The 21771-nt window shown below is 37.5% G+C and overlaps 1 protein-coding gene across 3 annotated transcripts; it reads right to left on the bottom strand.

The window, feature by feature from the left end:
• Nucleotides 1-1374: 1374 nt before the first annotated feature.
• On the bottom strand, nt 1375-20770 carry LOC104233091 (5'-3' exoribonuclease 3). Of its 3 annotated transcripts, none has more exons than XM_070172381.1 (22): nt 20300-20770; nt 18446-18548; nt 17943-18019; nt 17668-17859; nt 17416-17535; nt 17242-17304; nt 16806-16955; nt 16541-16705; nt 14978-15055; nt 14770-14856; nt 13812-14153; nt 13488-13583; nt 12177-12272; nt 11641-11711; nt 11151-11279; nt 11002-11078; nt 10814-10854; nt 10509-10741; nt 3405-3509; nt 3213-3288; nt 2498-2577; nt 1375-2394 (listed from the first exon to the last, which is right to left on the bottom strand). In XM_070172381.1, exons 1-22 carry the CDS (start codon nt 20501-20503, stop codon nt 1728-1730), a joined length of 3252 nt encoding a protein of 1083 aa, XP_070028482.1. In that variant the 5' UTR covers nt 20504-20770; the 3' UTR covers nt 1375-1727. The 3 variants fall into 3 exon arrangements, with proteins under 3 accessions (XP_070028482.1, XP_070028483.1, XP_070028484.1); XM_070172382.1 differs by having other exon boundaries at nt 18480-18548; nt 20300-20749; XM_070172383.1 differs by lacking the exon at nt 20300-20770 and having other exon boundaries at nt 17668-17855; nt 18480-18496.
• Between the last annotated feature and the right edge of the window lie 1001 nt (nt 20771-21771).

Genomic DNA, 21771 nt, shown 5'->3' with positions numbered 1-21771 from the left:
GACCATTCCTCATCTTTTGGAATTTTGAGGCCAAAAAATTAGAATTCGGGCCGATTTCTAAATTTTCGTGTGCTAGGCTCCTCCGTCTACTTGAATCCGGGCAACTGGATCGGAATCGCCAAAAATATTGTGGGCCCTCAAAAATGACGTAATGAACAATAGTCATAGCATCACCGAGACGATTTTCAAATTTTTCGTAGGTCATAGTCCGCGTCATTTGCATGAATCTGGGCTATCAGATCTGAATAGTCTAAAATTTTGCGGGGCTACATAAATGACTATTGAACAATAATCATGGCTTTGGCATGACCATTCATTATCTTTTGGCATTTTAGGACCAAAAAACTGAAATTCGGACCGATTTTCAAGTTTTTGTGTATTATATTCATCGCTATTTGCATAAATTCAGGCTATCGGATGCGAGTTGCCTAAAATTTTGCAGGTCCATCAAAGATGACATAATGAACAATAGCCATGGTTTCGGCATAAGCGTTCCTCTTTTTTGGCATTTTAGTGTCAAAAAATTCAAAATTTTCGTATGCTATATAGGATCGGAATCGCCAAAAATTTTGTGGGGCCATCAGAAATGACCTAATAAATAATAGTCATGGCTTCAGCTTAACCGTTCCTCGTTTTTTGGCATTTGAGGGCCAAAAAATTAGAATTCGGGACGATTTTCAATTTTTCATATGCTATAGCCATACAATTTGCATAAATCCTTGCAATCGGATCCGAATCTTCTAAAATTTTATGAGACCATCAAAAATTGCCTTATGAACAATAGTCATGGTTTCGACATGATCGTTCCTTGTTTTGGCATTTTAGGGCCAAAAAAATTGGAATTCGAGCCGATTTCTAATTTTTCGTGTGATATTGCATGAATCCGGGCTGCCGGATCGAAATCTTCCAAAATTTTGCGAGTTCATAAAAATTAACCTTATGAACAATAGTTATGGCTTCAGCATGACCATTCTTTGTTTTTGGTATTTTAAGGCTAAAAAAATAAAATTTTTGCCGAATTCCCACGCAGTCTTCATGAATCTGGGTTATCGGATCCGAATCTTTTAAAATTTGGGGAGACTATAAAAAATGACTTAATGAACAACAGTTGTGGTTTCGACATAATCGTTTCCGGTTTTTTGGCATTTTGGCCAAAAAACTAAAATTCGAATCAATTTTCAAATTTTCGTGTGCTATAATCCATGCCACTTACATGAATCCGGATTACTAGATCAAAATCACCTAAAATTTTGCGACACCATCTGAAATGACCTAATAAACAATAGTTATGACTTCAGCATGACCGTAGAATATTACATAAAAGTTCCTCCGAATAAACCAAAATAGAAAGGACATTACAAATAAAGCTCATAGTTCATGAGAAAATTACATCACCTTTATTCATCCAACATTGACCTTTATGGAATACAATGTAATTTTTCAAATAAATGAAGCTTAAGTACATCTAGTATTGGAAGAAAGGAAAAAGAATACCAGTAAAGTTCTGTGCTAGAGACCTATATTGTACAACATTACCATAATGACAAGCACCAGAAAGTCGCCTGAACTTGCACGTTGACAAGCAACATCTGTTTGTTCTCTAACTGCTTTTTCTTTTTCTTTTTCTTTTTCTTGTTCGATCTACATGCCTATTACTTGCAAGATTTCTAACTTCTTTGCAGCAGCGACTCTTCTGTCCTGTGTCGACGTGGGTAAGATGATGACCTCTAACGGTTATGGCCTGAAGATGGGGGCCGTCTATCTCTTCCTCTTCCCAACGCCGAGAAGTGATTACTGGAAGGACGTGGATTACTATACCCTCGAGCAACGTTTTGGCTAACTTGAGGAGTCCATCCACCACCCTGTTGGTTATAGCTTCCTGCCACATAAGGTTGATAACTCGTGTAATTGTCATATCCACTCTGCTGCTGGTGAAAATGAGCATCGGGTGGTATTGGTGTTTGGCTGACATGCTGTGCACGAGTGGCATGAGAGGAATAACCATATCCAACATTTTGCGGGACCACAGCACTGTGATGTCCATGTCTATGATAATCCCTGCTGGGAGGGACAGGTCGGCCACCTCTCTCATACAGAGGAGGCGGCCTACTATAAGGATCAACAGCAGCTGGGACATATGATTGGTTATAACTATGATCATAGTGATACGGCACAGCTGTGCCATCTCGAGCGGCATACTTAAAACTAGACCGATCATGTTCCTGACCATTGTATCTGTGAGAGGAAGGAAAAGGACCATGTGTAGCAGGATATGCTGCAGGTTGAGCATGTGCATAATCACCATGACCGCTCCCCATCTGCAAACTATTAGCCACCAGCCTGTGTGCTGCCTCTCCAACGTGACGACCAGAGTTTCCACCTGGGTGTTGGTTCCTGAAACGAAGTACACAGCAACATAAAATCGAATGGACAAAATAGACATACTAACTGATTGCATTATTCGACATCTTCATCCAATCAACATATAGCAACATACCTTCCATTTTCCCAAGGTTTCCTCCCAGAATCCTCATGCCACAACACGGGATCAGGTTTTATATCACCAAATGTGACCAACTGCATGGTAACAAAGCAGCATTAGTGAGGAAACGAAAAGGGCAACTTATACGCTCGGGAGGAGATATTTTTTACTTCAATAGGCCTAACAACGGGCACATAAAAAACAACTGTTTTTTTTTAAATTCAATAAAAGTCATATGATTAGGAACATTAGGATACTTACAACCACCATTGTCTACCCTTACATAATGAAATGAGATTCTCTTTCGTGAAGAAAAAAAAGCACAGGAATACACATCTTTAGGTTGTCCTCAACATACCAGTCCTTTATTAGATTATGCTTCAGGAAAATCACTTTCATGGACTCCTTCTGCCCATAATTTTCCCAGATTTGAGTTTCAAAGATCACACTAGAATTTAGTCGAAGTCATTTTAGGACTCAATTTTTTACATACTATGAAATAGAAGCAATTATAAATGATGGGATATGTACTAACATGCAAAGGAATTAGAAATTTGGATACTGTAATAAATAAATCAAAAAAGGCATTTGACCAATAGCTGGTTTGATTATTGAAAAATTAACAAGGGAAAAAAGAATATGTGACATCGGAAGCATTCACAAAGAAAATCTTACGATATCCTTTTAGTCAGGGCAGGGTATAAAGTGTGGTTCTCTCGCATCGGATTACCTTCTTTGGGAAAATAACCCCTTTAGGTGGCCGTGTGATATGCTTATGGGGGTCCGGGAGTCTGTATATTGCACATCTGAAAATGCAAGACCCAGAAAGCTGATCAGAAATTATTATTTTTAAAAACACTAACAGCTGGTCAGTACCGTCAATTGGTATACAAATGCTGCAGTCAATAGCTAGGTTTCTTACATGACTTGATTGTCCATAATATCTTCCAGCCCATCAATAGGTGATCTAAATATTGGAGGACAAGGATCTCCCATGCAAAGGGATATGTAGCCATTCATCCCACCACTGCATGCACCACCAGAAAAAATCAGAAGAGTCCACCAAGGACTTCAACAATTGAGAATCGAGCTAGGTTTTATCACAATAGACAATAGTGGCAATGTCGATTTAGTGTGCAGAAAAAGACTAAAAACAGAAGAATCATTTAGAAAAAGGAAAAGCCAGGACCTAGATCAGAAATAGGAGACTTAGACTTTTTTTTTTTGAATTGGTAACTATTGTATATATAATAAAAATCAGTACATAGGTTGCACTGAAAACCAAATTTACATAGGGAGAATTTATAGATATTCTAATTTGAGACCTAGCAGGATCCTAGTATGTCTATGATTGTCAATGTATCTTCCGTGTACATCTGTTTGCACCAAAAACAAAATAGAAGAATACAATTGAGTTTGATCTTCTGTAGTGAATTTCTTCTGTCTTCAAAACATCTAGTATTCCTTTCCCTCCAGACTGTCCACCAAATACATGCCGGAACGGTTCTCCATCTATCTCTGCTCGTTGCTTCAGCTCCTGCTTCCTCCCAGCTATAAATGACATCTTTAATCCTGTATGGCATTGACCAAGAAATACCCCTGAGACTAATAAAGATTTTCCATAGTTGGTCTGTAATCTTGCAGTGTAGAAACATATGGTTAACAGTTTCTGCATTTTCCCCACACAGAAAACATCTTGAACACAGAGAAATTCCCCTTTTTATGAGATTATCCTGAGTTAAAACCGCCTCCTTTGCTAGTAGCCAAGTGAAGCAGGCTACCTTGTATGGAATCTTTGTTTTCCATATATGTTTCCAAGGCCATGTGTCTACCTGTTGATTATCATAATTCAAAATCTTATATGCATCCTTCACACGGTAAATCCCTTTGTTGTGCCTCTTCCACCATATTGAATCCAAACCTTCCTGTAGTCCTGTGAATGCTTCCAGCTCTTTGTAGAGATCAGTTAATCTTGTTATCTCCCAGTCATTCAGCTGTCTTCTTAGAGCTATTTCCCATCCTTGACAACTCCTCATATCCGCGACTGTCTTATGCTGGTTTTGAGCTAAACCGAAAATATCTGGGTATCTTTCCTTTAAGCTTCCCATTCCTAGCCAGTTATCATTCCAAAAAGATGTGTTCCTTCCGTTGTTCACTCTTATAAAGGAGTGGTTCTTCATTATTGGCCAAAGTTCTCTGATGGATTTCCACACACTTACTCCATATGATGTACTAACTTTTTTTGACACCCAGTTGTTTTCTTCACCATACTTTGCTTTGATCACTTTGGCCCATAAAGATTGGGGTTCTTTAGAGTACTTCCATAACCATTTAATTCTAAGAGCCTTGCTTTGGTTCTTCAAATTCCTTATCCCTAATCCACCTTGTTTTTTATCCATTGTTAGTGTCTTCCACTTGACTAAATGGAAGACCTTTTTCTCCTTATTGCCTTGCCAGAGGAATGTTCTTCGGAGTTTGTCCAATCTCTGTAAAATGACTGCTGGAATTGGGAACAAAGACATCATGTAGGTAGGGAGAGAGTCTAATACTGAGTTGATTAGAACTAGCCTACCCCCCAGTGATAGGTACTGCGATTTCCATCTTGACAACTTCCTCTCACATTTTTCTATGACTGAATTCCAGATTTCTTTTGATTTGGATCTTGCACCAAGAGGCATCCCAAGGTAAACAGTTGGTAGGGACCCAACTTCTCCTCCCAATATCTGAGTCAGTTGCCACATGTTATTAACTTCATTAATGGGAAAAATATTGCTCTTTCTCCAGTTAATGTGTAAACCTGATACTCCTTCAAATAAAACCAAAATGATCCTTAAGAATCTAAGTTGGTCTTTTCCAGCATCACAGAAGACTAGAGTATCATCAGCATATTGGAGATGTGTGATCTCTAGATTATTAGCCCCACTCCTATTTACCTCAAAGCCTTTAATCCATCCATTGACTTTAGCCGTTTTGATCATGTTGTTCAATCCTTCCATGGCTATGATGAATAGAAATAGAGATAAAGGATCACCTTGTCTGAGACCTCTGTGTGAGTGAAAATAACCTTTAGGACTTCCATTTATAAGAATGGAGAATTTCACGGTAGATATGCAAAATTTCATCCATCTAATCCATTTTTGCCCAAAACCCATTTGTTCTAACATTCTTAGTAAGAATCTCCAGTTCACATGATCATAGGCCTTCTCGATATCCAATTTGCATAAGATTCCAGGTTCTTTCTTTTTTATTCTTGAATCCACAGCTTCATTGGCAATCATGACTGCATCAATTATTTGTCTTCCTTTTATGAACGCCATTTGTTGAGCATCAACAAGTTTTCCAACCACCCTCTTAAGTCTTTCAGTTAAAACTTTTGAGAGCAGTTTGTAGAAGCTCCCTATCAGACTGATCGGTCTGAAATCTCTCAATTCTTTCGCATCTGTCTTCTTTGGAATCAATGCTATATATGTTGCATTGAAGCTTTTCTCGAACATCTCCTGTGAATGGAAGTTGTTAAAAGCCGCCATTATATCTTCCTTCAAAATGACCCAACACTTTCTGAAAAAACTCATTGTGTATCCATCTGGACCTGGAGCCTTGTCACTTGCACACTTCTTCAAACTGCTCAGCACTTCTTGTTCCTCAAAGTTACTTTGTAAAGACTCCCTTTCCGATTCAGAAATGCTTGGACTATTTTCGAAATTGACTGTTGGTCTCCACTGTTCAGGTTCTGTGTATAGCTCCTTGTAGAAATCAATAATCTCGTTCTCTATTCTTTCTGGATCCTCAATTACTTCATGTCGAATCATTATTTGGTCAATGTTGTTGTTTCTCTTGCGTGCATTTGCAGTCCGATGGAAAAATTTTGTATTCCTATCCCCTTCTTTGAGCCACAAAGCTCTTGATTTTTGTCTCCATGCAAATTCTTCATTCTTGAGTTGCACCTCAATCTCCATTAGAGTGGCTGCTTTCCTGACTGATTCCTCCTCTGTCAACGCTCTTAGTTGTTGCGTTGTCTCAAAATCTGCTAGTTGACTTAGCAAATTCGATTTCTGCAGTCCCAAATTGCCTTCGTAACTTCTGCTCCAACCTTTTAGCTTGCCCTTGAGAGCTTTTAACTTGCAAGCTAAAATGTAATCAGGTCTTCCTGAGAATTCAAAAGATCTCCACCACTCTCTAATTCTGTCCTCAAAGCCTTCCACATTCAGCCACCAATTTTCAAACTTAAAGTATGATTTAGCTTGTTCCCACGCACCGCAGTCTAGAGCCACAGGTGAATGGTCCGAAATCAGCCTTTGTTGGATAGTTTGCTTGATGTTTCTGAACCTTACATCCCATTCTTCTGAAATGAGAAATCTATCAATTCTTGAAGCCGCTGTATGATTGTCCCCTTTGAACCAAGTATAGTTTCCTCCTTCAAGTCGAAGATCTATCAGCTCCATATCTTCTATAAAATCCGAAAACTCCACCATCGCTCTGGACCTCCTTGAACATTCCCGTTTTTCAGAAGGGTACCTTGTAACGTTAAAATCGCCACAAACCGCCCAAGGACCTTCCATCAGTCCCCTCACTGCACCAATTTCATTCCATACTTTATTCCTTTCTATTCTACAATTTGGAGCATACACTCCTGTTATGTGACATTGAAAATTCTGTAGAAGAGCGTCAAACTTGCACGTCAAAGTGTATGCACCAGTCTGTAACACCTCCCCTTTCCATACTCTGCAATCCCATAACATCAAAATCCCCCCTCTCGTGCCGCTAGCTTCTAAACTTGCATACCTAACCCATCTACCACCCCATATTTGCCTGACTATTTCCTCGATATCCCCCTCGACTTTTGTTTCTTGCATGCAAATAATGTCTGCCCTCCAATTCTGCACTTGACTTTTTATTATCTCCCTTTTCTTCTTATCATTTAGACCCCTTACATTCCAGGAAATTACTTTGATCCTCATATAGAAATAATTGATAGATCTCTTCCCCTACTCCTTTTCCCGTCACTCTTGAATTTGACATCGAAAGAAGTCAAACCTTTTAATTCCAGTGATCCTTTGAATCTTTGTTTCTTCACCTCCAACTCTGTCTCCACCCTTCTAACCTGTCTGCAGCTGTCAATTTGCATTAACAATTCCAGTGCTTCTTCTTCATGTCCTTGGAAATCTACTCCAAACATTTTCCCCAATTTGATCATATTTTGATGGACCCATATTGTTGCATCCATGTCTTTATCCAATAGTGGGTTGTGTTGCTGAACTGCTAAAGGATTCACCTCCTCAATTTCCAACTCTTGAATATGGCTAAATCGCTTTAGATGTTCCAAAGTACTTCCCACGTGATCATTCCCCATCTTTGTTTTTATGCTTTGTTCCCCTTCCTTCTGTTCCAATCTTGCTAAATCTACTCCACCTTCTGGCTGACTGCAACTGGTAATTGTTTCCTTTTGCATACTTTCACAATTCACATTAAAAGTTTGAACCCCTGGATGTGACTCTTTTGCCCCCGATTGCGAATGGCCTCCCATTTCCTCGATATAAGGCTTCAGCCCAGAATCATCAGAGATCTCACACGAGAGGTCATTAAAAATGACTTGTGCAGCCATATCGGGGCCATAGGATCTCAGCTTGACTTTTGACACTTTACTGCTTTGATTCATCGAGGTTGAACCTTGTGTAAATTGTCCACTTGCTTTTCCTTTACCAGTGTTTAGCTCATACCTTGTGTTTCTTTCAGCCCAGATTGGGATGAAGAATTTGGTACCATCTTTTTCAATCCCCACCTCATTGGGAGTCTTTCTGCCATCACCAACAATTTTGATTCTCGCCCACTTAAGATGGTTTTTGAGATCAGTTTCTTCTTCTGTAGCTAAACAACCCCCACAGAGATCTCCTATTTCTTTGAAGATCTTTTGTGACCATAGATGTAAAGGAATCCCCATGGCTCTAATCCAGCATGTTTCCTCAATTTGTGAGTTTGGAATGCAACCAGCTGTATGATTCCACCAATCCAGATGAAGCTTGTATTTTTTCCATCTCCATTCTCCTTGCACAATCTGCTCTGCCATGAATCTGTTTGGGAACTCAAAAAGAAACATGTTTCCTGTCATTTCATATATGTTTACTCCGGATGCTTTGTTCCATGAAGCACTAGCCCATCGCCTTATATCTGCTAAAGTGGGTCTCTCATTGATTTCTTTCCCTAAAGACCCGATAATGCATCTTTTTAATAGGCATGTGTCCTCTCCTCCAATAGGTTCCAAAACAGTGATATCGCCATTGTTCGTGCTGACCCTTGCCTCTCGAAGAGTATTGGATTGCCATTTACTCTCCTTAACTGCTTGGGCATAAGAGAAATTTTCCACAGTATTTCTGGGTGGTACTATGGGATTCAACTTGGTGGATATGAATCTCTCTATCTTAGCTGCTATGTCTTTCCAGCCAGAATTCAAAGTTAACTCTGGGATTATAATCATTGACCTCCCTTCTCTCTTCAGTGACAGAATACTCATATATCTTCCATGTGCGTTAAATTTCCTAGTACAGAAATGTTCTGTCATTTGCTCCTTGTACTTCCATCGCATCACTCGATTGTTTTGAACAGTCGACGCTTCTTTAAGTGCAAAGCATATCCATTCCATTGCCTTACTACCCATGGATGATCTTCTCATCATGTTGCGGCTTCTCTCCACCCATTCAAACCAAGTATCTTTGTTGGAGTTCCATCTGGTGATGTCAAAAGATTTGAATCCTGCGTTGAAATATATCCTGTTGTCTCCCATATTGTACTAAACAGCTGCTCAGGTTATGGAATTTTAGGAGTTGTTTGGACGTTATCACCTTGAGCTATAGAGCTTGAAAAAAAAAAAAGAAACAGAGAAACCAGAATTCTGGACAGCGATAGATTCCCCGCCACCGGAAAAACTAAAAGTTGTCGAAATTCAGAAAAAGTTGTATGGGTGTGCTCGGAATTTCCCAACGATCATGCTGTCCAAAACAAAAATTTTGAAAAGTGGCCGGGATTGAGCTCACGCGCCGGCGCGTGGCGTTTGGCTCGCCGGAAAGTGCCGCGCGTGGCGGCGCGTGAGAGGCTTTTTGTCGGAACTGTTTTCAGGGGTTTGGTCGGAATTGAATGAGCATGCTCATGGTGTTTATGGATCCTCAAGACTCCTTGTTCTCAGGCTCCTCGGGGAGTGTGTCTGAGAGCTCAAGAAAATAGAGAGAGAAAATAGAGAGAGAACTAGACTTAGACTTCAAATTACGATAAAAGGTGTCCGGGATGAGTAACTAGTAAAAACTTGGATAACAAATGACAAACATAACAAGAAGCTCCATAGTAAACCTCTGAGAAAACTAGAGATACGACCATCTGTCTTTGACATGATTAACCCCCCCCCCAACCAAAAAAACCTCTCCTATGCTCAGACTGATAATATATCTACACCATTAGCAACAGCAATACGTAGTTTCCATTTTTATATTCACATGCACCTGCATGTGTGTGATTTGAGCAAGATCAATTGTCTTCACATATACCAGTAGATGAAACAAGATTCACATATACCGGTAGATGAAAAAAGATTCAAGTTTAAAAAAATTTAAGAATACCATAAGGAATAGATAGCTTCACATAGTATCCAGATAAAGAGTTGAACAACAGCATAAAGGGTGAGTAAATTTACGGAATTATTCAATACATGTTCCTGTGTATGAGGAGGGGAAGCAGCAATTGTTTCCAAATATCCTGGTAGATGATTTAAGATTCTAAATTCACAAATTTTCTAAACACGGTAGCAAGGAACAGATGGATTTCGTAGATAATCCAGGTAATGGGATGAGCAGGACAAGATGAGCAGAATTTGGATATCAATACACCTCCACAGAAAATTGAAAAATGAGATGCCAAATTTCAACAAGAAATGCTCTGAATTTTCATTTTCAGTAACATTTTCTTTTCAACTTTAGTTAATGTCCTTCAAAGTCCAAATTAAAAGGCAGTTCATTTACACAGGTCATGTAGCAAAACAAACCTTGATTTTGGGTCCAAGCGCTCCTTGACTTCAACACGTTCATAGTCTGTCAGCTGCTTACAACGATCATCAAGAGAAAAAATGTATGGAGATAAAGGGTGAGATAGTGATACAAAAAGCATATCATTCATCACACTATTTCTTCGTGCTTCTTCCTCCGTCAAGGTATGTTCGACTTTTGCAACCTCTGCAAGAAGCCGGGCTTCATCAATGAAAGGTAGCTTGGCAATACCCTTCACATTAAGAAAGATGTCAGTACAAAAATATGAGAATACTGTACTTAAGAAAATTAATTTAACAAGTACCTGCCATGAAAAGCGCTTCCCATTCATGTCCACCTCAAAATCTGTCAACAACATTAAGGTATGAGATTTCAATTAGAGATTTAAGCAAGACACTATACCAGCAAATGAGATACATGTCATCCTATATAATTAAGTAGTTTAACAGATTTACAATCAGTTACTTCAAAATGAAAAACAAAATGCCTTACCAGTAGGATAGAAATCAATAATGGGCGAGTTTGGGTCTGTCATCAATTGCCTGTACTGTAAAGGAAGAGCATGTGCACTGCATATAAAACTAGTCAGCACCCTCAAGGAAGACATCTAGTTTGAGAAACACAAAAAGTGAGGTATAAACCTGGCAGCAGGAAAAACTCCTAACAGCTGATTGAATGGTTTGAATGGAGAACCTAGTTCAAAGGTGATATTCAACTCCCCAAGATCCTTGAGGTCAGAAGCAAAAGGAGCATAATGATAAGGATAAAACCTGCAGCGGAAAAACTTAAGCAATGAAACCGGGAACACAACAAGTGTTTTGCACAGCACATTTGATCTTATCAATGTCCAGATCATTTTTCATCTCTAGCACAATGATCGTTCCAGTGTTTAAAGTAGAAGAAGAATAAGAAAAAACATTCTCCATGGAAACATGAAGCACAAAATATAGCATGTTAAGTAAAAGATAAAATTATCAATTATAAGAAAATATGACCAGCAAATGTGGACAGAACTTAACATATTATGCAAAGACCTATGCACACTGATATTAGTTAGCACATCATTCATGTGATATCATAGATCCACATGCACGCACGAAAAAATTCCAGCATCACAAAGGTAGAATTTACCACTGCCAGGAACAAACACCTTCATAATAATAGTGCATAACCCAGCACAGCCCTTCTGTGTATTTCAGGACCTAATAAGATAAAAACCAAGTTAAGATGAGACTGAAATCACTTTCTTATGGATGCAGATGTATAAACAAAACTAAATCTTGCTCAATTGCCTAAGACGGCCAACAACTCATCGGGAAAACAATCCATGGATTTTAGCCTCAAGAGCTGAAGCGTGCAGTCATTTTAGGCCCCCTATCATGGTTGAGTCCAAATATAGCATCGGGGAATCTAGAAACTACAAGGCATTGATCTATTCGAGACCCATCTGATACTATAAAAGCCATCAGAGTGCGCCTCTCACGTGGAAAAATAGCTCAAAAATATCGGATATTCTGATATCTAAAAGTAAATTGAACTACATATGCACCATGTTTAACTCAGATGCGCCAGATTATCAAATCGAAGATGTCGAGTTCTAAAGTTCCAACCATCCAAACGTTTTACCTTCATCAGTAAAGATGCTACTCAAGTTTTAGATAACTTACAACGTCCTTTCGTACTTCTTCCATTTCCTCAGGTGTCCTCGCAGAAAATTTTTCCTCATAATACCTTTCCTTCCACCCTGGCACTCCCAGTTTGATCTGTAAATACAAATCAGATTGCAGTTCAATATAAATCTGTAAACGACAACAATATCAAATTGCACCATTTGACTTGTTGTCATTTTGATAAATATTAAGAATTATAAGTTCCCAAAGATTAAAATAGAAAGGAAAAAAAAAACAGCCCATTGGGGCGCTGAATTTTAATAACCGTTAAAATGCCTCCCAAGCATTCCGTGATCACAAACTCAGGTACTTAGGTGGAACACATCCACTTTCATGTATTGTTGATAATAGTCATACTCTCAGAGCATTTCGCAGCAGTGCTTTTAAATTTAACAATAAGGCAAAAGTGATAACCATCATGTATTCCTATGGAAATAGGTTTAGCTAGATCACTCCAGCATATCTTGCATTTTTAGAGAAGTAACTATCTCATATATGTGTTTTTAGCAAAAAGGGTGTGTAATAGCCATATTACAATTTCATTTTTTTGGGATTTATAGCCATATTACAATTTCAAAAGACACAAGTACGTCCTTGTTTTTCTGACAAGGACTGCATGATGTCTAACAGTGAATCAAGCATACCTTGCATTTACCATATTAATTCACCAACACAGACATTTTAACGATTTTCTACACTAAACTGATTCTAAGGCTTATTCTGCAGATCAACTTCCAGACAAAGTTGAAAAGCTCATGCTGATGCTTGGTTAGTTTTGGTTTTTCGGGCCCTACATGTGCCAAATGCATCACTTTCTGACTTGTATATTATAGCTAAGAATTTGACAATTGGTATAGGCTTTGACTGGAAATCTCACGAATAGACATGTAAAACTTGACTAGAAAGCCTTGACTAGTGAGACTTTGCAATTAAACCTGCTATTCCCTCTATGCTGCATTAACTTGATGTAAGTTTACTTATAAAAATTCAGTATAAGAATGGAATGATGATTAACATCATTCTCATAAAATCAGAATAATTGGTTTTGAAATACATCACAAATGTCATAAATTATCAACTCCAAAACTCAAAAATTCCAGTTGTTTGACTACATAAATAGTAAGTGGATTTTGAAAATGATGCATGGAGTAGCATTTTCCAAGAGCCATATATATTATAATGTGACCAAATAGCAGCTTTCAGTAAAATTTCTTTTCCTAAACTCTTGGATCACTTCCAGCCCTTATGCTACTACCAATTTGACCTTGAAGTCCATAAAAGCTTATGGGAAATATGCTATTTTCGCACCTTGTCTTCCTCAGGATGCTCTGAATTAAAAACGTCATTCTTCTCGCGGATCAACTTGTTTAGTTTTGTTTTCAGCTCTTCTTTGTTTTCTAATACCTGATGTCACAACCAACAGAATTGTGTTAGATGATATTCAAAAATGTCAAAGGAATGAAAGCAATACATGCAGAAAATCAAGAACAAAAGGTTAAATAACAGTATAACATTATACACTCCTATAGGACAGCTAAACAAAGCTAAGTCCATCAGATACTAGTTAGTCCTAAAGAATGGCTGGACTAAGAATTACATTGAAAATGCCCCTGCCTAAGAAGGAAAACATACTTCTATTTCAAGGCTATTCTCAGCTTCAACAATTGCAGCTCCTATCGTGGCCCCAGAACTCAAACGTGCAACTTTTTTGGCACGAGCAACAGATCCTTTTTCATCAACAGTCCCAGAGTGCTCGCTCTGAATGTCAAGGATGGAAAGACTTGATGTGCCATGCCGAAGTTGGTTACGTCTTGAAGTTCCCCCCGGTTGATAGGGAGAAGGCGAAGGACCTGAAGCAAGCCGTGAACCACCAAACCGAGCAACTGGAACCAAAGATTCAGGTTCAGCTTGAGGAGCGGAGTCATCTCCTCTTTTTAACTGGGCCTTTTCACGCTTGATTCTCTCAGATTGTCTCTGGAAGAAATAAAACCACATAAAAGTGAACTGTAGGTCCCAGTTACATGCAATAGGAGGCTGGCACTCAAAAGTACCTATTTTAATAGATAATGTGACTAGCAAGCAATCAAAAGGGCAAAGCCCTAGCTCCAAGCAAGGATACTTTAGAGAGCTATAGAACAAAAAATGATCGAAAGCATTGAGAACAAAAAATGATCGAAAGCATCATTTCAAAGAAGATTTTGCACTAGAATAGAATAGAAAGGTTTAATTGTAGAATAACACTTTGAATAATGGTAACTCTGTATTGAAGCTAGCAGTAAAGTCACCACTAAATTTACAACAACATTTTGATAAACAAATGAGTGCCACTAACACTGCTACAAGGGTTTTTCACAGATCATGAGTCCCAAGAATTCCACTCTCCTTTCCTCTTTTTTGTCCTCTTCTCGTTATCAATTTCTTAATTGATGAACGGAAACAGGACAGAGCAGCAAGTTAACCTTTTCATGTTAAGATACTACTCAAGTTCAAAATCAAAAGAAAATGTTCTGCAATAAACTAAAGGCAATGAAGGTAGGTTCTTTTTTTAAGTTTAGAAGAAAATGCAAGGAATGATCAGACAAGAACAGACCTGATGTAAGCGAGCTCTTTTCTGGAATATCTTATCTTCATACGATCCCACAGCCTGAATAAAATGCTCCACCCTGCTAAGATTTGGCTGGAAAAGTAGTAAATGAATCAAATCACAGATATAAGTAAAAGTTCCAAGAATAACTTGGTATATGGATTTTAACCAGGAAATATTTAGATCTATGAGCCTTTAGCAAACAACCATATACCTGACTACCATCAGTTAGATACCCTCCCATAGACTTAAACTCCTTCTTATAAACAGCCAGCAACAAGTTTATTGCACCCTGAACAGGAGGAATATAAACAAAAATGAAGAAAATCATAGCACAATCTTCCCAAAAAATCCAATAGACGATTCTAAGGATTCTAAGGGGGGTAGAGACCTTATTACTGCATTCCAGTAAGAATATACATCAAACATCAAACAGATTGTCCAAAACATCAAGAAAATTTATAAGTTCATGTTATCTAGCTGAAGAGGGGAAACAGAAAGAGAAGTGATTAATCAGTAGCCAGCCATGAGCTAAAACATGGGAGAAAAGATCTTTCCAAGCTGGCAAGTTAAAACCTCCAGATCATCATTAGTTGTTTTGATCTTTCTTACCTTTCAGCTGTTCGTTCCCTTTCGACTATACAACGCCATGTTTTGCCTATTCTAGAGGTATGTAGCACCATTTAATACATAAATGCTCCTAAGCTAGCTTTTCATCTAACTGAAAAGGTTAACACGTGTTCCTTTCATATAAATCAGTTACCCACACTTGTGATGATAAATAACAGTTATGTCATCTATTCCTCTTTATCATTTTCACAGTTTCTCCTTCAAGGCCAATCAACATATCATTATCGCAACAGTAGGCTATTAAGATCTACTAAGAGCCAGTTTGGATTAGCTTATTGTAAATAGTTGATAAGTTTGAAGTGGTGAAAAGCATTTTTAAGTGCAAAAACTGAATTTTTAAATAAGCATTTACGTGTTATGGATAGACGTGCTGAAATTGACAATAACCAGTTGATGTGTTTGGTAGAAAAGTGTAGACAAACTATTTATTGTTAAAATGACTAAAATACCCTCAAAACTTTACAAAAGAATCTAAATTAAAAAATTTCTTTGTAAAGAAAAAGATAAAAAATGAATATGGAATGAAGATAAAGTTGGAAAATTTATTTTGGGAAAAATATTTTATGAATTAAAATATATTATCAAGGATAAACTACTAAAAGTCATGGTCAAACTGAAAATGCTTATAAGCTGAAAAGCTATACGTTGAGGATGACCAACTTATGACTTATGGCTGATTTTAGCTTATAAGCACTTGGCTTAAAAGCACTTTGGGTGTTTACCAAACGCGTAAATAAGTCAAAAGGTGCTTATAAGCCAATTTGACCAGGTTATAAGCTTAGCCAAACACCCTCTAAGCATAATGGAGGAGTTCCTGTGACCATTTTTCCCCAAAATGTATTCACCACAGACCACCTCTTACCTATTGACATATCACCAGTTGAGCTTTCCATCAAAGTTAGCACTCGGAATCTTGGAATCTAAATCTTAAGTTTAGTTTTAAAAATGTAACAAATCATTGGCTCAACAAAAGAGATAGACAACACCGCATGATACAAATCTTTATTCGTGGTAAGTGTACAATATAAAACTTGGTTTTATTTTACTTCTTTGTTTAGCTAGTCACAACTCACAAGTACAGTTCGGGGGCAAAGGCACAGCTATATGATATAGAAAACAAGGGAAACCAAATCCAGAAAGTACAGACCTCACGGATCTCAAGTGTAGGCATATGTGGGAGAAAATCATTGCCAACAAAGAAACAAATAAATATGAAGTCATCAATGATCCGCTCGAGATCAATTTCAAATGGAGGATTCGGAATTCTCATATCATATTCTAAATACTCCCGCAAAGTCCATATGTTGAGGAACTGCAACAGATGCACAAGATTAGGAAAGTGAATTCCAGATATTACTTGTGAATAACATCTTAAAAATCTATGCTTCGTACACAGAAAACTCAAATGTTACCTGGAAAGGTTTTTTTGCCACGACCTCAGCATCGCCTTTCTCATCAAATTCTCCTGCTTTTCGTTTTGCCTTTCCTTCGCAATCTGCAGCTAAGTGACCCATTTGACCACAAAGGAAACACTTATCCTGCTGACCTGGAGTAAATACAACCTGACGTAGAGATGCAGGATTCGTCAAAATAAGAGGCAAAGTAAAAGACAGAACATAAGACTTCTAAAAAGAGATACACAATATGACAAAATGTTATGCTGAAGAAGAACCAGAACCAATATCAACAATTTTAAGAACAATGAGTGAAAGCGAGGGTTCTTTGTGAGCCCTTATAGAAAAATAGGGTTCTTTGTGAACATAAAAACTCCAGTTTTCTTTTCAAAATCATTTAAAACCAAAATGTTCACATGTGTAACGAGAGAACATAAACAAGTCGAACTTAAACCTCTCTGAGTATCGAGAAGTGAACTTCATGAGTAGCCAAACCCAACATGATTAGATCTGCATCCTGTCATGTGGAACCAGAATCAGATATGTAAGTTGTCTAACATTAACTTCAAGAAATCATAGAGAAGTGTTCTGAATGCAAATTGCAAGTAATTCAAAGTATAAGACATACCAAACCATAAAGACAATGGCGTGTATTTGGGTCATAACCAGGAAGATTTCTTTGAAGGCGAATATAGGACATAATTTTATGCTCCCCTTCACCAGGAACATTTGCATCAGAAAGTATAACCTTCAAACAGTAGTTGAAATAATAAGCACGGAATAAGTTCAACATCATAGACAGGGCAAACACAAAAGAGTATTCAGAGAAAACAAAAAGACAATGAAAACTAGAAACAGAAAGGATTTGCATCAAGGATACCTTAACGTTTTTCCATCCTGGATCATGGTTTAGTCTAAGATGAATGTAGTACTGAAGAGCGATTGATAATGTGCCCATGAATGGAGTCCCAGGAGTGATGACATTTGAATCAAAAACTTGTGATTCTTGTTTAGGGGGAAGTTTCCTGCCCTCTCTCTCGAATTCCTCCCGCAGCTTTGCCTCCTCAGCTGCCTAAAAAAGATTCGATGAGATAGAACCCTAAAACATTTCGAAGTTGACAATATATCCCTAGAGAAATTCAATAGCGCATGTACCGCATCTGCTGCATCTTTTGCAGCTCTAAAACGTCTAGATCTCTGCTGATTCATTTTTGCCCTAGGTGCAACACCATCTACGACAAATATCAATCAATAATTAGAACTGAAATAGAACAATCGACTTATAAATATGTTAAATACGCCGATTAACTGTAAAGGATATCAAAATATCAGAAATGGAAATGTGTGCACGTATATACATGTTGAAGATATGAATATGAGACATAATTTGATAAAATAAATTTATGATGAATGAAAATGAGACATAATTCAAACCAATAGAGAGGGGTTAATGATCATAGAAGTAGGAAATCGGTTTTAAGGAGTGAATTAACATGCATGTTAAATCCCTTTTGCAATACCATTTTCCTTTATTTCCTACTTACAAAATTTGAAAAGATTTTTCTTTTCCATCATCCAACTTCCTGTTCTGAAATACATTTTATCCTAAATACATCATCCATACTATCATTAAAAGGCATTTCGACCTTATTACCCACCAATAGCCATATATAGCAGCTTTCGAGGACGCACCATAGAGAAAAGCCTGTCTATGTAGTCAAACATGCACTGAAAGACCTCCTCAAATGTCGTTGGAGAAGGCTGCATAAGAAAGTATAGTAAGCTAGAAGACAATGCATAAGAGATGGAAATAGCATACACATCAGTCATCACACAGACAAAAACCAAAAGGCCAGCATCCTCCAATAGTATCCAATATGATTCAAAATTGGCCACTAAACGAGCACAACTTTCCCATGCTCTATTTATATTCCCCCTTCAACTAAAAAAGGATAGAGAGATGGATACTAGGACAAATTACAAACAACAACAACAACCCAGTAAAATCCCACTAGTGGGGTCTGGGGAGGGTAGTGTGTACGCAGACCTTACCTCTACCCCGAAGGAGTAGAGAGGCTGTTTCCGGAAGACCCTCGGCTCAAGAAAACAAAAAGACAAAAATGAGACAATATTAGTATCACCACATAAATTGTAGGAAAAATAGGAACAATATGAAATCTAGAATTCCGTAGTTCAAATATGGCATCCAAAGGGGAACCAACCAATTGATGCAGGCAGTCCAGAAATCTATAATTACACATATAGACAGAGTTTTGACAAAATAAAAGCCGTAGTCATGTTCAACAAGAAAAGCTTCTATCAATTTCTATACATCTAAAAGCTATTGTGAAAGTAGATAGGTTTCTCCCTAGAAAAGCCCTCACCTGCAACATTAAAGCAGTAGAAAACTAAGATAGGTGTGCCCAAACTCATTTTCTATGAAAACATTTGTTTCTTTTGAACAAAAACTGGCCAACTCTATTAGCCTCTGACTGGAAAAAAGAAGTCCAAAATGTACACATCCTTTTGCAACACCAGACTCTTTCTCTATATACATTCTTGCTACAAAAATTAATATGATCCATGATAAAATGGATAGGAAAATAGCAGCAAAGCAATGAGAAATCCCCATTTTGACATTTTTAATTTAAATAGAATCTTCTAGATTAATACGCGGGCATGTTTTTTCTATAAAGTAATACACAAGCATGTTTTAAAGTAAAATGAAATTGATCCTTTCAAACAATCAATCAATATATGGCTCAATCCCAAATTATCTCGGGTCCACTATATAAATCTTGTTCGTCATAGTGCGACTATTTTTACTGTGGCCTCGACCTACTCCCAACAATGCAACTTTCCACCACCAACAAAATATATCTACATAAACAGCTTATTTTATTTAAAAGGCATATATAGATTTGGCAGACATATTATTGCTCGTCCCAAAGTTCTTGACTCAGCTAAAGAGGCGCTTCTTTAGCATTTTATTACAGCAGAAAAAGTTGACAGACATCATCATGCCTCCAAGTTAAAAATAACAAAAAAGCAAATTTTCGTATTAACTACCAAAAAGCTTAAAATTTCCTTCTTGTTCCTTACACTCGGGAACTACATTTTTTTGGCTTTTTTTATGAAAGTGGTTTCTGGGTAATTGTCCACCAAGCATATGCAGATGGGAAGAAATTGCGTAGCGTTTTTTGCCTCCGCTGGGATCCAAACCTGAGTGTCCTCATGGTTCTGCTCCCACTTCATAGACTGCTAGGCCACAACCTTGGGTGCACCTGGGAACAAAATTTCCCAAATTTCTTCCTGTTTTTAAATTTAACATTGAACAAACAACAAGCCATACATAATGTACATTGCTGGTCAATTGTACAAAAATTCAAAAACAATTCGAAAGCATAACAAGCAAACTATCAACTTTAGTACTGAAATTTTAAACCCAAATAAACTAGCTACAGAATTTAACGAAAAAATAACTGAATCAAAATCAGAGTAAAAAAACGTACTCTGTCTTCAGGGTGAAAACATGGATGGATGATACCATTCATATCAAGGTACAGATTATCATATTCAATTTTGTTCGGATTAGGTTTACTCGTATCCACTGGAATTTTCACGCCTTCAATAACAACGGCCTCTTCTTCTATCACATCCACAATAACCATTTGATACTTCTCAGCTAACCATCGGTAAAATGCTGGAACTCCCATCGCTACGGGAATCTCAAATTCGCCTCAATTTACTTCACAATTACAAGTCCTATATTCAATGAAACTAAAATCAAGAACTGAACGAAAGGAGGAGCAATTTTAGAAACCAAACCCCTAACCCTAGATAGGAGTAGGAGAGACGTTAAGGGAAAAGAATATGCGAATAAAGATGGCGGGCTCCGATTTCTGATCCAGTAGAGTAAATGGATTTTTAGGGCACAGAATGGAGGTATTAAGACAACAATACTCTTTATGGAAATAAGAGATTAGGAGAAAGAGGGGGGGTTTGGTACTTATACACAAGCGAGGGTCCAATATTATCGGTTTAGCATATCGGTTATCGGTTATCGGTTAATCGGTTATCGATCATTATCGATTCGGTTATCGATTTACCCGATAAGATAACTCAATCTAGAGTTAAACAAAAAAGAGAATACAATTCACTAGAGTTAAGCAAAAAAGAGATGAATTCACATATAATATACTACCAATTTCTGCGTTATGTCCCGTGGTCACAACTAGAATAGGATTAGTTCTTCAACAACAGTTGTTCAAATACATTAATAATAATACAAAGTAGTAGTCATTTCACCTTAAAATTAACAAGTCCAAACATAAAGTACTAACAATCCAAGATAAACTGGATATTGTTTGTCAAATGCCTAACTTAAAAAAAGAAACAATAAAGCAAAATCTTGATCTGTGCATGGGCAATACTAACACGGAAATGAAAAACACCTAAAAGGCAAGAAAATATTGTCCTGTTGTCAAAGCTCAGCACTATACAAAAGAATAATGTTCGAAAATATCCCTGAAACTGACGAAGATTGTCGATTGAGAATTGATAAGTGCGAAGAGAAATTGGTAGTAGGTATAGGCTGCACTACGTGAGCCCACAAAATTAAGGAACGAAAATAAAAAAATAAATAATCATTAACAGTCAAAAGTACCAATTTGAAGATTAATTTCGTTATAGAAATTAAAAGCCTAATGTATAATACTAAAGACTTACGCTAGGAGTAACTAGTAAGGTCTATAAAGATTGAAGATGAAGCAACTGAAGAGTGCGACTGAGAAAGAATAGGAGAGAATGAACTGAAGCCCTAGCATATGTATATACTTAAGGGTAAAGTCATAATTTTATTAATTCTTATTGGATTATCGGTTAACTCATTAACAAAATTGGCAAACCGAGGCCCGAACCGATAACTCAATAGTGAAAAAATTCTAAACCGTTATTGAATCATTAACCCGATAACCTGATACCG

The sequence above is a fragment of the Nicotiana sylvestris genome, chromosome 4 (assembly GCF_000393655.2).
Source record: "Nicotiana sylvestris chromosome 4, ASM39365v2, whole genome shotgun sequence".
Taxonomy (NCBI): Eukaryota; Viridiplantae; Streptophyta; class Magnoliopsida; order Solanales; family Solanaceae; genus Nicotiana; species Nicotiana sylvestris.
The sequence above is the reverse complement of the archived record's forward strand: the minus strand, read 5'-3'. Positions and strand labels throughout refer to the sequence as shown.

Excerpts from the sequence above, each read along its gene's own strand:
- LOC104233091 (XM_070172381.1), bottom strand. The coding sequence starts at position 20,503 with ATGGGAGTTCCAGCATTTTACCGATGGTTAGCTGAGAAGTATCAAATG. Across the intron at positions 16,706-16,805 it reads TGGCAAAAAAACCTTTCCAG|TTCCTCAACATATGGACTTT; the intron begins GTAACATTTGAG and ends CATCTGTTGCAG. Across the intron at positions 11,079-11,150 it reads GGAGTTTTTCCTGCTGCCAG|TGCACATGCTCTTCCTTTAC; the intron begins GTTTATACCTCA and ends TTTTATATGCAG.